Source organism: Camelus bactrianus, chromosome 6 (genome assembly GCF_048773025.1).
Source record: "Camelus bactrianus isolate YW-2024 breed Bactrian camel chromosome 6, ASM4877302v1, whole genome shotgun sequence".
NCBI lineage: Eukaryota > Metazoa > Chordata > Mammalia > Artiodactyla > Camelidae > Camelus > Camelus bactrianus.
This window is the reverse complement of record NC_133544.1, coordinates 78,795,010-78,809,577: the sequence shown is the minus strand read 5'-3', so window position 1 is coordinate 78,809,577 and position 14,568 is coordinate 78,795,010. Positions and strand designations below refer to the sequence as shown.

At 41.6% G+C, this 14,568-nt stretch overlaps 1 protein-coding gene across 7 annotated transcripts in view; it reads right to left on the bottom strand.

Annotated features, from left to right (window-relative positions):
- The window catches only part of GALK2 (galactokinase 2), a 106,417-nt gene that overhangs the window by 30,593 nt on the left and 61,256 nt on the right, over nucleotides 1–14,568 (bottom strand). For 6 of the 7 annotated variants that reach the window (XM_010965290.3, XM_074366097.1, XM_045524287.2 and 3 more), the window contains 2 exons: nucleotides 6,163–6,261; nucleotides 4,548–4,700 (listed from right to left, as the gene is read on the bottom strand). In XM_010965290.3, coding sequence (XP_010963592.1) covers nucleotides 4,548–4,700; nucleotides 6,163–6,261 — 252 coding nt within the window. The remainder of the gene's footprint in view (nucleotides 1–4,547; nucleotides 4,701–6,162; nucleotides 6,262–14,568) is intronic. The other variant, XM_074366095.1, reaches the window with a different exon arrangement.

Here is a 14,568-nt window from a genome sequence, read left to right as displayed (position 1 = left end):
ATCATTTCAGCTTAAAACTACAGCCCTTACTGACCCAACACTTAGCCTTCACTTGTGCACCTCTGTGTGCAGCACATGCTCGCTGAAGTGAAGAAAGCACTCGTGGCTCCTGACGGTAGGGAGCTTGTAGTCTACCCGAGCAGACAGGCATCAATCAAGTAATAATTATACAGGGAGGAACTTACTTCATTCGTGATCATCAGTTATCATGGAAAATGCAGGCTGTGGCAAGAGCATATACAACGGCATTTAACATAATGGAGGTGGGGAGGGTGATCAGGGAAAACTTCCTCCAAGTAATGAATGGCTTTTATGCCAAAAGGAAGACAGAAACCCAATCAGAGAGACCTTTACTAGGCCCTTTACTAGGTCCAGTCAGAACTTCTTGCATATCCCTCCCTTGTTATCCCACCCCCAATAACACTTTAAGACCCACTTCCCTTCAACCAAGCAGAAGTTCCTGCTGCCAGATTAATATTTCAAAAATACCTTGCTAACAACATGAGCTTCCAGGACGCCCGCTTCTGGGACCAAGCCTGGGTGCTCCTCAGCACAGCACTGAAGGCCCTACCACAAGCTGTCTCCACCACACACATCAGCCCTACTCCCCAGCGTGCACCTGCTCCGTCCGGCAGCTGGGGCTCACCGTCCTGGGAATCTGCACACCAGCGTTCTGGCAGAGCGAGCTTGACTATGTCACCAGGCCGAGTGAAACTGGCTAGACTCCTGGGTATTTGGGTTTTCTCCACTCAAATTCAAGGAAACTGCAAAAGCCCTGAGAATATTATACCCACTTCTCCTCGCCAGATAGAGAATAAATTCCATATTGACCACTAAGTGGCAGGAGCTAAAAAACTGGGTGAGTGATGGCCCCCGACCAGACAGGCTCTGTGAAAAATCACACTGTCAACTCCTCTTGAAAGGACCACATGAAACGCTCTCATTTCAGGCTTCACATGTCGCCACAAGGAGCTCGGGGTATGCAAAATGCAACAGCATCATTTCTCTTCCCTTTTTGACTTCCCATAATACTTACCAGCATCACATATTTCATCCCTCAGTATAATTAAGGGATACTCTCTTTTATAGACAGAAAACATCTTCTCTGGAAAAGTTAAAGCCACTGATTAAGTGTAAAATACTAAAAAAAAGTTATGCTCATTAAAGATTTCTGGTTACTTTGTTAATTTAAGAACATAAAAAATGTGCTTCACTTAAAAGTATTATTTACGCAAGTAATAATTATAAATCTTTATTGTGTTTGCTTTGAAATGTTTTAAATTTTAGTTCAAATGCCTCTACAAGACTGAGATTTAATGGCTCTGCATCAATCAGTCTGGGGAAATTACTAGAAAGAGAAGAGGGGAAGGAAGAGAGAGAGGGAGAGAAAGGGGGAGGCTTGAGAACAGAAGAAACGATCAACATTAAAGCAAAACCAAAAAAATCATCTTTACTGGTTTAGTGTTACCTCCCTGTGCTAAGTAGATACAAAAGGTATTAATTTTCACAAAGGGAGCCTGGAGAGAAAGGAGGAGAGGAAAAACAAGTGTTATTTATTCCAATTTGCCATGTGGCGCTCTGCCTAATCAGTCTCATTTTCAGAACTATCCTGATTTGTCACTTCTCCACTGACACCTCGTTTTTATTATCTGAAAACAGTAATTTTGTTCAGATTAATTTCTTTACTTTTTCACATGGGCGTTTATTTCCTGATTTAATGAGGCCATTTCCACACAAAAAATTATATTCATTCACATGGAGCTAAAAATGGAAAAATGGCACCATATTGTTAGGAAAATATGCTTAGCAGAATTCTAGCCCACATTCCTTAGGCAAGAACACATTCTTTACATCAAGGTCTACGTGTGTAGAAGCACTATGCTGTACACCAGGAATTGACACAACATTTCAAACTGACTATACTTCAATAAAAATAAATATACAGAGATCTATGCATGTAGCCCATATTAGGAGTTTTATCTTTATTTCCCTTTTGTATATAACCTTGGATTCTATGGATTTGCAGCAACATGATTTAGAACACATTTTCCACCTTGATAAAGCCTCTCACTTTTCTTTTTTTCTCTCTCTCACTTTTCTTTCTTCTGTATTTTAAAAGAGAGAAAAATTCAGAGTACTTAAAATAATGTGTTTTATCTACATCATTTGGGAGGAGTGTGTGGCAAAAAGTGAATTCAGGTGCCAATTTCACTGAACAAAATACCTCTAAAATGCATATGGAGTTAGACAGCCAAACTCAGAAGACAGCCTCAAGAACAGAAAGTTCTGCAGTGAATTAAGGTTTTCAGCTACTGCTTCCAAAAGAGAAGCCCTTTTTGTAGTTAACTCTCCCAAGGCATTCCCCCCAATCCTGGCAACAGAAATTCAGCACCACAATTTTATCCTCATTTCCTTCTCGCACCTTTGGAAAAGACTAGTTCCTTTACGAACCCATTACGCATAGCTTAGGCTTGTATTAGTTTTGTACTGGCACACCTATGGATCTCACAGATGGCATCTAATTTCGTGATAAAACCTTGGAAACAATGTTGTGTATGTTTGAGGTCTCCTTGGGAAGGCAGTGCTTACTCATCTATCTCAAAATAAAAAGTCAACAAGAATTAGCCCTCAAACAAATAAGACACTCACTTCTTCCATCTCCTGAAAGATGAACCTTGCCCTAAAAGGAAAAAAAAGTTCACTGAAGCCTTTGATATTGAAAAGTTTACTATACTACTTCTCATATATGCACTAATCAGAAGACTTAATTAATAGTAAAATATTTTTATATAATTTTTAGAAATTATCTGATTAAGTAAATAACAAATTTAAAGCATTCAGATCGTGGGTTTTTTTTTTTTTTAATGTTTAACACCAAAATTTTCCAGGGGAAAAAAAAAACTTTTATTTTCTGGCTCATCATATCTCTGCTGTCCCCAGCTTCACAACTTCAGTGGGTAAGAGTAAGGGGCGAAGTAGTCAGTCAGTCACAAGGGATAATTATACTTGACACAGCTCCACAGTAGCTAGTCCAGTGCTGAGCACAGAATATGCACATGTAAAAAATTGTGAAATTGAGCAAAATAAATACAACAGGGCAAGTAACACAGGGAGTAGTTATTCATTTATTCAACACATGTTTACCCTGCGCCTACTTCAGCCTAAGCAGTATACCCGGCATTAGGGAAATAAAAATTAACAAGAAGGACACAAGTCTTGGCTCTCAGGTAAAAATCAAATCAGAAAGAGGAGACAGATATTAAATAGCTGTGATAAGCTCCATATCTGAGAGATGCCAGTGCTGTGAAACAGAAAGGGAGTTCCCCCTTAGTCTGGGAGTAAGGAAGTCAAGGAAGGCTTTCTGGAGGAACATTTAGGCTGAGACCTCATAGAGGGCTGGGAGAAGAGTGTTTGGGCGTGTGCAAAGTACCCGAGGTGAGAAGGAGCATCATGGCTAGAGTGTAATGGGACTGGGGGATGCTAAGAGAAGTGGATTAAGTACACATCGGATCTTGCAGTGCTCTCCAGAAGTGATAAGGACTTTTTATTCTATTCCAATGAAATGGAGAGTTTTTGAAAGGTGGTCAGCAGGGGAATCACCTGATCACATTTAAATTTGTAAACCGTCATTCTGTCTGCCATTTGAAAAATGATACGGGGAAAGCACAGTGGGGCTCTCGACTAGATTCTACTTCCCAGCTCCCAGCCTCAGTTCTCTCCAACTTTCAAACAATAGCCTGTGCATTCTAGAGCTTCCATAACATTTAATTTCTGTGTCACTTTTTGGAGCACCTGCTTACACATCACCTAATCACATACTAACCATTTCCTATTTCATACCCCCTAACTTTAACTCTCTACTCTACTCTCCACTCTCCCTGGTCATACAGCCTGTATCCTTTCATATATCTAAGTGCACAACAGTTATTCACTGAACATCTCCTAAGAAGTTTGAAGGCCTGACTGGCAAGTGTCTTCGAAACTGTGGAACAGAACTGCCAAGACTCCCACTTGGTTTGTGTTTCCCTGGTACACACCAACCCTAAATTTTCAGAGTGACCAGTGATGGCCACGTACTAAAATGGCACACGTGAGAGGACCAAGAGTTGAGGCTGTCATCACTTTTGCTGAAGAAACAAGATCAGTTATGGTCACTGCCCATCAACCGCCTCCATCTTTCTCTACCCACAGAACTAACCTATGGCTTCTGCTTCACAGATACAAGTTAAGCTGTCCTCTTCTCCCCAGTGCCACCCTAGAAAACTCAACGGTGAAGTTCATATAGCTTCCAAACATCTAGAGGGTGCAGGGCACACCCACAGGTTTATTTCTTTCTCTTTTCTTTTCTTTTTTTTTTTTTTAAAGATTTATTTCTCTCCTGAGTTTGGAATCAAACTGCTCAGTACCCAGAAACCTTCGGTTAGAACACTGCTGCAGTCAGAATGTTGCCCAAGATTTTAGGGAAAGAGACAAAACAATAGGGAACAAAGAGAAAAGGAACAAGGAAAAGCCCTACTTAAAGTTTCACTAGTTTTCCAAGTTCATACCTTTGCAGCCAGCCGACACTCCATCACCCTGATGTTGAAATGCGAAGTTGCTGCCTTATTCATTTCCACACAACTGTTGGCAATCACAAACACTGCTCTGCTTGGGAGTTTCACATCAGTTGCCCTCAGAGGACTAAATTCTATCAACTTGGCCTATTGGAGAAAAAAAGATAGGTGAGATGAAATGGATTAGAATTCAGAAAATGTTTAATCATTTGTGCACTTACTTATCTTAATAAAATGTTCCCCCTGAAATGCATTCACTCATTTAAATATTATTTATTGAATTCCAGGCACTGTACTAGGCACTGGAGATACAAGAGTGAACAAGACACTGTCCCTGCCCTCAGACAGCTTACACTCTAGTGGGAAAGGCAGTCAAGTCATCTAATACATTACCAGGTTGTGTTACAATGATAGCAAAGCACAGAGCACTATGCAGACACACAGCTGTAGCACCTCATCAGACAAAGCCTAGTGCAGCCTCCTCTGAATAAAAGACAAATCTAAACTAAGTCTTAAAGGATGAGTAAGAGTAGGGCAGACAGAGGGGTTCTTTACCCAAAGAGGATGTCAAGAAGAGGGAGAGAAAGTGCAAGTTCCGAGGTTAAAAAACAACATGAGGTGTTCAGTAGAGTTTGGACTACTGAAATTTAGCTGGAGCTTAGCATTTGAGGGGTGAGGAGTGGGGGGAGGGTAGGATGGAGGGGTAAAGTCAGGGTCAGATTGTGAGGTGCTCTGCAAGCACAACGCATCTGGGCTTTGTTTAGACTCTCTAGCTAACTTATATCAGCATCAGGTCTCTTGCCATCACTCCTGCTTGTCAGGTCTCATCCAAAACACCCAGAGTATTTTCTTAGCATTAAACCAAAGTTCCTCATGCCTCATGTCTTTGGCTTAGGGGAATCAACAACAAATAATCTTAATAAGAAGAAATCCAGGTATTCTTGGAAAATAGCCAAGCCTGTAGGAAAACCAAGAAGAGATTGTAAAGAAATGTCTGTTTCTATTTTGGAAATGAGATGTTTACGGCAACTAGGAGAACCTCTGCTCTGCCCACGGGAGTTGATAGCCAAGGGGAAGCAGTACTGGCAAAGGAATTCATTCCTGGCTTCCTGTCGACATTCTTTCCCCCACCACTAAAGCCCCAAAAATGTTGACAAAGAAAAATGATACCAAAGGGTAAATTATAACAAGAGGGGTTGTGAATATATGTGGTAAGAGGATGAACATTTGAGTTTAAAACCAACAAGAGATTATGAAAATGCCATGAGATGAAATGATTTGAGATAGGACCAGGAAAGGAGGTCCCAATGACTAGGGAGTTGAGAAATCTCATCCTAACAATGAATTAGAAGAAAAAGAAAACCTCAGGCACAAGAGAAAAACAGACTCAAGGTATGATTCTGGAAGCTTAAGGGAGAGGTGATCAACAAGAAATAGAGTAGGTGAACTGGTGATAGCCTTGAATTACAAAGCAGTTGAGAAATACTGTCCTACCATAGAGCCTAATGGAATCAGCTGCCCAGAAACAAACACAATGAGGATCTCAAAGCCTTCCTCTCTATGTGGACTTTCCCTAGTTGATATTTCCAAATAGCTCAATGCCACCTACAGTTCCTTCTTCTGCAAGAAACGATATGGACTGGTCCATCCCGCCTCCTTCTGTGCCAATGTAACGCTCGCTCTTGGCGCAGATTTCTGCAAGTTCCACCTGGAAAAGTAAAAATTGATTTGCACCGTGAGTACGGTCATAATCTATTGCTCATTCATTTCCTACTCCAGACATGACAGATGGCTTTGAATTCCAGGGCCAAATCTGATCAATTGATAGTAGCTGCCTGCAGCTCTGGGTCAACAAGAACTCCAAGGCCATTGAGCTCAACAGGAAAACATACCAAGATCAGTTGATGTCTGCTACGGGATGGAATAAGATATAGACTGTGCATGCCACCTACAGCCTCGACCCTCAGTATCCACAGGGGGTTTGTTCCAGGACCCCACAGGATACCAAAATCCATGGATGCTCAAGTTCCTTAAATAAAATGGCGAAGTACTTGCATAAAACCTATGTACATCCTTTCTTGTACTTTAGATCATCTCTAGGTACTTATGATACCTAATACTATGTAAATGTACGTAGCTAGCTGTAAATACAATGTGAATGCTATATAAATAGTTGCCGGTATGTGGCAAACTCAAGTTTTGTTTTTAGAACTTTCTGGAAACTTTTTTTGGAATATTTTTGATCCACAGTTGGTTGAATCTTCAGTTGCAGAACCCAAAGATATAAGGAAGGCTGGCTGTATTTGCTGTCCTCTAAAAGATTCCACAGAGCCAAGTTTCTCCCATCTCTCTGTGTGCTCCATCCCTCTCTAGAATGGCATCACCAAAAATCTCACATGGGCACTCATTCATTTCTGCCTCAGCTTTGTCTCCCAACAGTGGACTATTTCACAATTTCCCCACAGCCAAAGTGGGGTCATCCAACCTTATTTTCCTGTCCAAAAGTAATGCTGTCTCTGTGGCATTTCCATTAAATGTAAAAATCAGAATTAGAGTCATCTCATCAGACACATCTTCCTCCAGTCAAGATGAAGAGACCGAATACACGAACACTTTTGTTTGTTTGTTTTGTTTTATTTTTGTTTTCGTTTTAATTGAAGTATAGCCAATTTACAACATTGTATCAATTTCTGGTGTACAGCATAAAGTTTCAGTCATACATATACACATACATCTTCCTTTTCATATTCTTTTTCATTATAGGTTACTACAAGATATTAAATATGGTTCCTTGTGCTATACAATAGAAACTTCTTGTTTATCTACTTTATATGTAGTAGTTAGTACCTGCAAATCCCAATCTACCTCAAACACATTTCTAATCCAAACTGAAAATGTCAAAATATCTGTTTAAGAAGTTTCAGTGGATTCCTATTGATTAATGAAATAAGCTCAAATTCCTCAACCTGTTATTTCAAAGCCTTCCAGCATGCACAACCAATCTGCATATGAAATTGTATTATCTTCTACTCTTCCAATTATATGTGTCTCCATGACCCCCTCACACATTTATGTAACCTGGTATTATTTCCTCTCTTCTCTCATATAAATTCTATTGCCATTCGATATCCAGCTTATTGGCTGCCTGTTATGGGCACGTCACTGGTGGCCACTCAAATCTTCCACCATAGAGTCTTCTTCAAAGACTTTTCCCACTATGGCATTCTGTTTCTCTAAACTCTTATAACAGTTAGAGCTAGTATCATCCATTTACTCACTCTACTATTCATTCATTCTTTCTTTTTTTTTTTCTTTTTTTCTAAGCCTTGCTTCAAGCCTTTATTTCTCACTTGTTTTACTGGAAGCTCTTCCTAGAGCGATCATTCAGAAGCACTGATATAATCATCTCTTGCCTTTTTGGTTGCCAGTGCCTAGATGAGCATATTCTCAGCATGGTCCGCAACACTCTAATGACTTATCCCTTGCTCACATCTCCAGCCTGCTCTCCCACCATGAACCCCATAAACCCTAGGCTAAGAGCACTAAAAATGCTGTTCTTCATCACCTCCAGGCTCTCTCATCTCTTAGTGCCTGTAAAAGTGTGATTCTCTGCCCTCCTCACTCAGTAGTCCTCTCTCCAGCATCCTCCACTAGTCATGAGGATCAACTCAAGCATCACCTCTCCCTGGAGTCACACCAACACCCAAATGCACACACACCACGTCATCCCTCCTCTGCACTCCCTGGACAGAACTCTACGCTCATTGACCAAACAGTGCTTAAAGTGTGGGTTTCCTTGTGTCTTTAACCACCAGTCTGTGAGAACCCATGCAGGGCCCAGACCAGACCCACTTAACTGAAGTGACTGAATCACACAGTGTTTACTATCATTCTTCAAGTGTCACATTTCAGTCACATCTATTTACCCCAGAAAACTGTCAGTCCTGTGAGAGACAGATAAAGAAGGTGCTTCTTTTGTGTCCCCTACCTCACACAATGCCGAGCACAGAGTAAATACTCAGTCTGCGCTTGCTGCTTTCACTTTCTGAGAACAGCTGCCCAAGCATCATCTGACAGATTCTGTAAGTGTCATATTCCTTGTTGGATTCACTAACATTAACTTTGCCTCGTGACATGAGGCACTTTGACATAAGGGGCATCGTGCATGGCCTGCTGAACACGCCAGTGCCAGAGACCTTCCCTAACAGGCACATTAAAAATAAATTAGTAAGCAGAAGGTCAAAACACTTGGATTTTAAAACGTAAAGAAACAAGATACCCAGGTGAGGAATGCCGTGTGGAAGGAGGAGACCTATATTCCCAAACAACCGTGACCAAGTGCTAATGTGAACAGTCCCCTCCCCGCAACAGCAGGAACAGTCATATGTACACGCTCCATACCAGGCAGACTCTCCTTTAGGCCTCCAAACAGCCCTCTGCTTATCCTCGTTATACCGATGAGGACAACGGGACTTGGAGACGCACAGCAGAAAGTGGAGGAGCCAGGATTTGAACCTCACCTGCCTGCCTCCAAAGCCTGTGTCTTTTCACACCGGACTCTATTAATAATCTCCCCATATCCCCCGACCTTCCCCGGACAAATGGAGATAACATAATCTATTATACACTACCTCAGAGATGTGAAATGACAAATGAGAGCACCAAAATTGAAGCATTCGCTCTCTAAAGAGGAAAGAAACTAAAGCAGCAAGAAGTAGATGCTTACTATATTTCAAAGTCTCTGACTGTATGGCAACAACTGTATACTTTAACAAGAATATGATGTTCACTTTTCTAGACTATCTCGACAAAATTCAGAGGACTCCAGGGGATCCCAGCATCCCAGTGTCAAAGGCGGTGGACATCCCTACACTTCACTGCTGTCTCTGATGCTGAGTTCTGACAGATGGATCTCATTACTGAACAGACTACATCCAGGAGTTCTAAATATGAGGAAACAAAAAGAAAATGAAGATAAGAAAGTTGAAAGAAAGGATGACTCATTTTACAGTCCCCCAGAAGACATGAGGAATTCAGTAGTAAATACAGAGGAAAGAAAAAGTACCAGAAGTTTTCAAATCTTGCTTAAAGCCCCAACTCTCCTGCCAACTAGCTACGTGACCTTAGACAGACTGCTTAATTTTTCTGAGTTTCCATTTCTTCATCTATAACAATAACAGTTTTCACAGTTGGGATTTATTGACCACCTACTATGTGCCAGGTACTGTTGTTATTGTTTTACATGAATTAATCATTTACTTCTCGTGTAAGACCGTGTAAGATAGGTATCTCCTCCTCATTTTATAGATCAGGAAACTGAGTGGGTTTATTAGCTGAAACTAGGCTAGTAATTACCAAAGCTGAAATTCAAACTCAACTTCTCTAACCCCAGAGCACATACTCTTATCACCATGCTATATCACCTCCCACCCACAATATCGGAAAAAATACCTACCTCCCTGGCTATGGGATTATTGTGATTGTCCAATGAGTTAGATCAAAACATCCCCAAAACTCTAAAGAAGTAAACACCTTTTAATTTGATTATTTTTATGAAATGAATAAAGAATCATTTGATTTACACGAGAAAGTAGCTAAATCTCAAGCCAAATGTTAAAACAGGTATAATTATTCTGGAATTCAGGACCATTTTTTAAACTGTTCAGGGAAAGAGAGAACTTAAAAGATTCTGGATGCTCGAGAATCAATTCAGCAATAAGGAGTAGTGGAGCTTGAGACAAACAGGAGAGTGTGTGTTCCATTTAGAACATTTCAGTCTAAACTTTGGGGGTGGGCGGAGAGGGGAATCCCTGCCTGCCAAACAAAACATGCTTGTAGTATAAACTTGAACGGCAGGCCCACAAGTTGGCTCTCCCAGTGGCCCTAACCCTTCACCCACATGCTAAAAGCAAAAAGGTCAAATCCTAAATGGTTATTAGATGAGATGAAACTAGAAACAAGTTTTTCTAAGCCTCAAATCCTGTGTTTAAGGAAAAACGTGCATGCTTCTGACAATAAAGCAAAACTCAGAACTAGGCCCAGAACCTTAGCCGGAAATGGTATACCCTCAACTCGGAGAACCAATAATGGAGGGACCTGAGCAGCAGGGGAGGTAAGTGGGGGCCGAGAATGCCTGTCATTCTAGGTGATGTGAGGGAGCAGGTACATCCGAGCCTGCCTCTCCCTTTCTGTCTTTGAGGACACTGGAAATAGAATCAGAAAATGTCCTCCCAGAGTTGTAGTCAGGCAGAGTGACTTGCAATGACACTAAATACTTCATATACACTTGAATTATATAAAATATCAACAGATTTCATGAGAATAAGAAGGACATATTAACAAAAGTATATGGAAAGAAGCCTACTGGAAGTTAACTTCAAGAACAGACAGAATCAAATTCGAGGACCCAATTCTATTTAGCAAAGGACAAAGTCATCTTTTGCCCTGATGCCTGAGGGATTCTGAGGCTCACCCACTTCTGTTCCCCACCCCACAAACACACACAAACACACACACACACAACCTGAGAACCCTCAGGCAAGAACAGCAAAACTCTAACCCAAAAGGAATTCATTCCCCCTCCACCAATGTATTTTCTTCTGCTCCTACTCCTGAGCGCTTCCAGAACCCCAGGTGCCTCCAAATTACTAGTCACTTATGGCATTTAGCTCTATCCTTTCCTGCAAAATACTAATGTCTGAGAACCATTAGGGAAGACAATTTGACTACATGAAAAACTTTTCCAAAGTTTGTAGCCAATAAACTAGTTTCTATTTTCACTCCTGCCCTCTGCACAGTTAGGAGAAACCTGGCATTATTTATAGATCTTCTTTTAAAGCTACTGAAGATAGTTGATGAGGCTAATTTAGCCCTTTGTGTGGTTCTGTTCTTGAAGCAGCCTGGGAGAGAACCGAAAGTTACTTGGGCTCCCAAATCAAACAGCTTACCCATCTGCTAGCCAGTGGGGCTCCAGTAAGAGCAGAAACAACAGGGTTAGGTTTAACAGTCACTGAGAAGGGCTAAAGTCTCATGAATGCTTTGCCTAGCTAAACCTGGATACGTATCAAAACAATCATAATAATACAAAAAGAGTTCAAGATATTAATACCATAAACTTTATCTCTGTTTTATAGTTTTACTAATGCTACTGTTAGAAGTAGAATAATTACATAGACAAAATGTTCACATTTTCCTATGGGAAGCCTTGCTGTTGAGAACACAGACCCTCAACCAAGACAGCATTATCCAGCTACTGTCGGCCACTCTGAGTGCAAGCTGAAAGAAAGGAAGGAAATGAACAGCCCCCCATTCATTCATTCAACAGTCATTTAAATATTAGTGTCCTACAGATAAGTGCACAGGTCAGTCAGCGTCCTCCCTCAAGGAGCTCACAATATTGACATTGTCATCAGGTGAACAAGAAAGGAAAGTGTAAAACCAGCGTGCCAGACAACGACTTGTCCCCTAGATTTGCTGTCCACCCACCTCCATCCTACCATCTCCCGGAAGGCTGCCCAGCATGAACTACATCAAGAGGCTCCTGTGTCCTCTGCTCCCCACCAGGTTCTTCCAACAGAAGACTCTGGCAGGAAATGGAGAATGGTGGGGGAGGGAGTGAGGTCACCCTGCCGAGGTCACTTTCGGACCCAAGGGCAGTAACAACTCAGCTACAACTAGTCCTAGCTTTCCCCTATACCTCCACCTTTATAAATAATCCCTGTGAAATAAACTGCCCGTGATTACTGAGTGTGCCGTTGCATTTCTATTATGACCCTGATTGATGCATCTAGATAAGGTGCCAATGCTAATGGCTCCCCTGACGTTTTTTTATCGCAAATATCTTCTCAACTTTCTCCCCCTGCAATCCTTCTCCACCCTAATTTTCGAACTGCCTGGGTTCTTACCTCGGGCTATTTTCAAATTCTTCTCCAAACTGGCAAGCCTATCAGTTAGACCCCAGCCAAGTAAGAGAAACTTCATGAAATAACACTTAGGTAAGTCTAAAAGAGGCTAATATAGACTTGCTTTGTTTTGTAAGATGGTTGGTGACCAAGCTCTAACTTGCAGACACTTTGGAGTGTTCTAAGGAAAAAAAAAAAAAAGTAGGCTTGCTTTAATTAGAAAAAGAAGAAGGAGGCTATTATTTCTTTTTCACATCTCTAACTCAAAGAGATTAGTAACTTTCACATTTTTCACTTCAAGAAAAGTTGCCTGAGGACAATGACAGCCAGTTCCCAAATGAGCACAGCAGATGCAACCGACTCTGATGGTTCAGGCTGAAAAGTTCCAGTAAATAATGCAGGAAAGGAAAAAGGAGGAGTTCAAATATTTACAGGATGAGGAACTACAAAGAAACAACATTGAAGAGGATTCTCAAAACCAAATCTGAAAAACCTGCGAAAATCTAGAACCATCAAAGGGTATGCACTCACAAGGGTATATCACTCAAAAAAGAACAAAAGTGGACGCCTTAATCCAGGTACATTAAAGAGAACACAGTCTAATGAATCCAGAGAAGGCTAGTTGTTGGGAGACATGGCTCTAAAAATTTTGGGGTGCTTAGTGAGCACAGTCTTCCAGTCGTCTCTCCCCAAACTCTAAAGAGAGAGACAAAAAAAGACGACTTCTCTAACCTAACTGACCTGCAGTCTGAGCCATGGAGGGACCCAGATTCTGAGAGGAGGCCTTCAACAAGGCAGGAACACCGTGTTTTATGTGTAACAGTTTTAGGTTCCAGGCTCATGGGAAATATGAGAAAGTGTCTATGATAGATTTTCTCCAGACCTCAACCATTACTATCTATATTGGATGAGGAAGAACCTTCTTAGGTGCGTGATAACACACAACCTTTGATATTTCTCCAATAATGATCCTGGATGTGCAGATGTGTGTGATAAGACTATTAAAATGCTAACATGAATCCAACAGGTAATAACGAGATACAAAGGGAGGAAAGAGTGGTACCCTCTGGGCTACGCTAAGTGAGGGCCTCAGACACAACAGTGGTATCATGTGGGGACCAATGAGACGTGCAGACTCAGGTCCCACACCAGACCAGCTGAATCAGAATCTGCAGCTTAAAAGGAGCCCCAGGTGATATGTACGCATATTAAATTTGAAAGCACTCCTTTAAATAATTTCCTATACTGGGGCTTTCTTAATAAATTAAGCAAAAAGGAAAGAATCAGGAGACGAAAGGGAAGGAAGCTAACGAATGTCAAATATCTTCTAAAGCCAGACACTATGCAGGATATTTCACACGTGCTGCCATCTTTAGTCTCAAAACCACCCTGTAATGTCAGAATTATAATTGCTACTTCATAGAGAAGGAAACTGAAGCTCAAAAAGTTTAACAAATTAACCTAAGCTAAGAATCAAAGCCTGCTAGGTCTGGCTCCAAAGTCCACCAGGCCACCTTGTCCCCCTGCCTTGGAAAATGGAGGCTGTGCCCAGACACTAGGCCCTGGTAAGAAGATGGAGCAAAATTTGTGCATACCCCAACTGAATATCCCTTCTGTTAGAATGAACAATGGATTTGGCCATGGGTTCCGTCAGATAAACTACATAGGCACAACCTAAAAGATGAGAGTTATGTTTTATTCAATGGACTTTGCGAGGATTCAAGCATGGGAGGTGGCCTCTCAGATGGCTCTAAGAGCCTGCTCCAAAGAGGCAGGGGAGGAGCCAGGTTATATAGGAGTTTTGCCACAAAACTCCAGATAGCTTGAACATCAAAAGATTACTGTTAAAGAAAACCAGATACCTCAAGTTAAGGAACTTAGCGCTTTTCTGTGTATGGGAAGGTGCAAAAGCCTGGGCTCACTTAAATCTTTGATATGTACCTAGCTGTCTAGGGCCAGTATCCTGAGTTCCCTCAGGAGGCACCTATGGGGGTGGCTACAGAGGCCGGGCTGCCTGCTTGTCCACATCCTGAGTTCCCTCCCCTCACTGCTGGGGTAGGGGGGCGGTAGCAGCTGATGACTTGATGGCCACAGCATCCTTTGTTTACTGATAT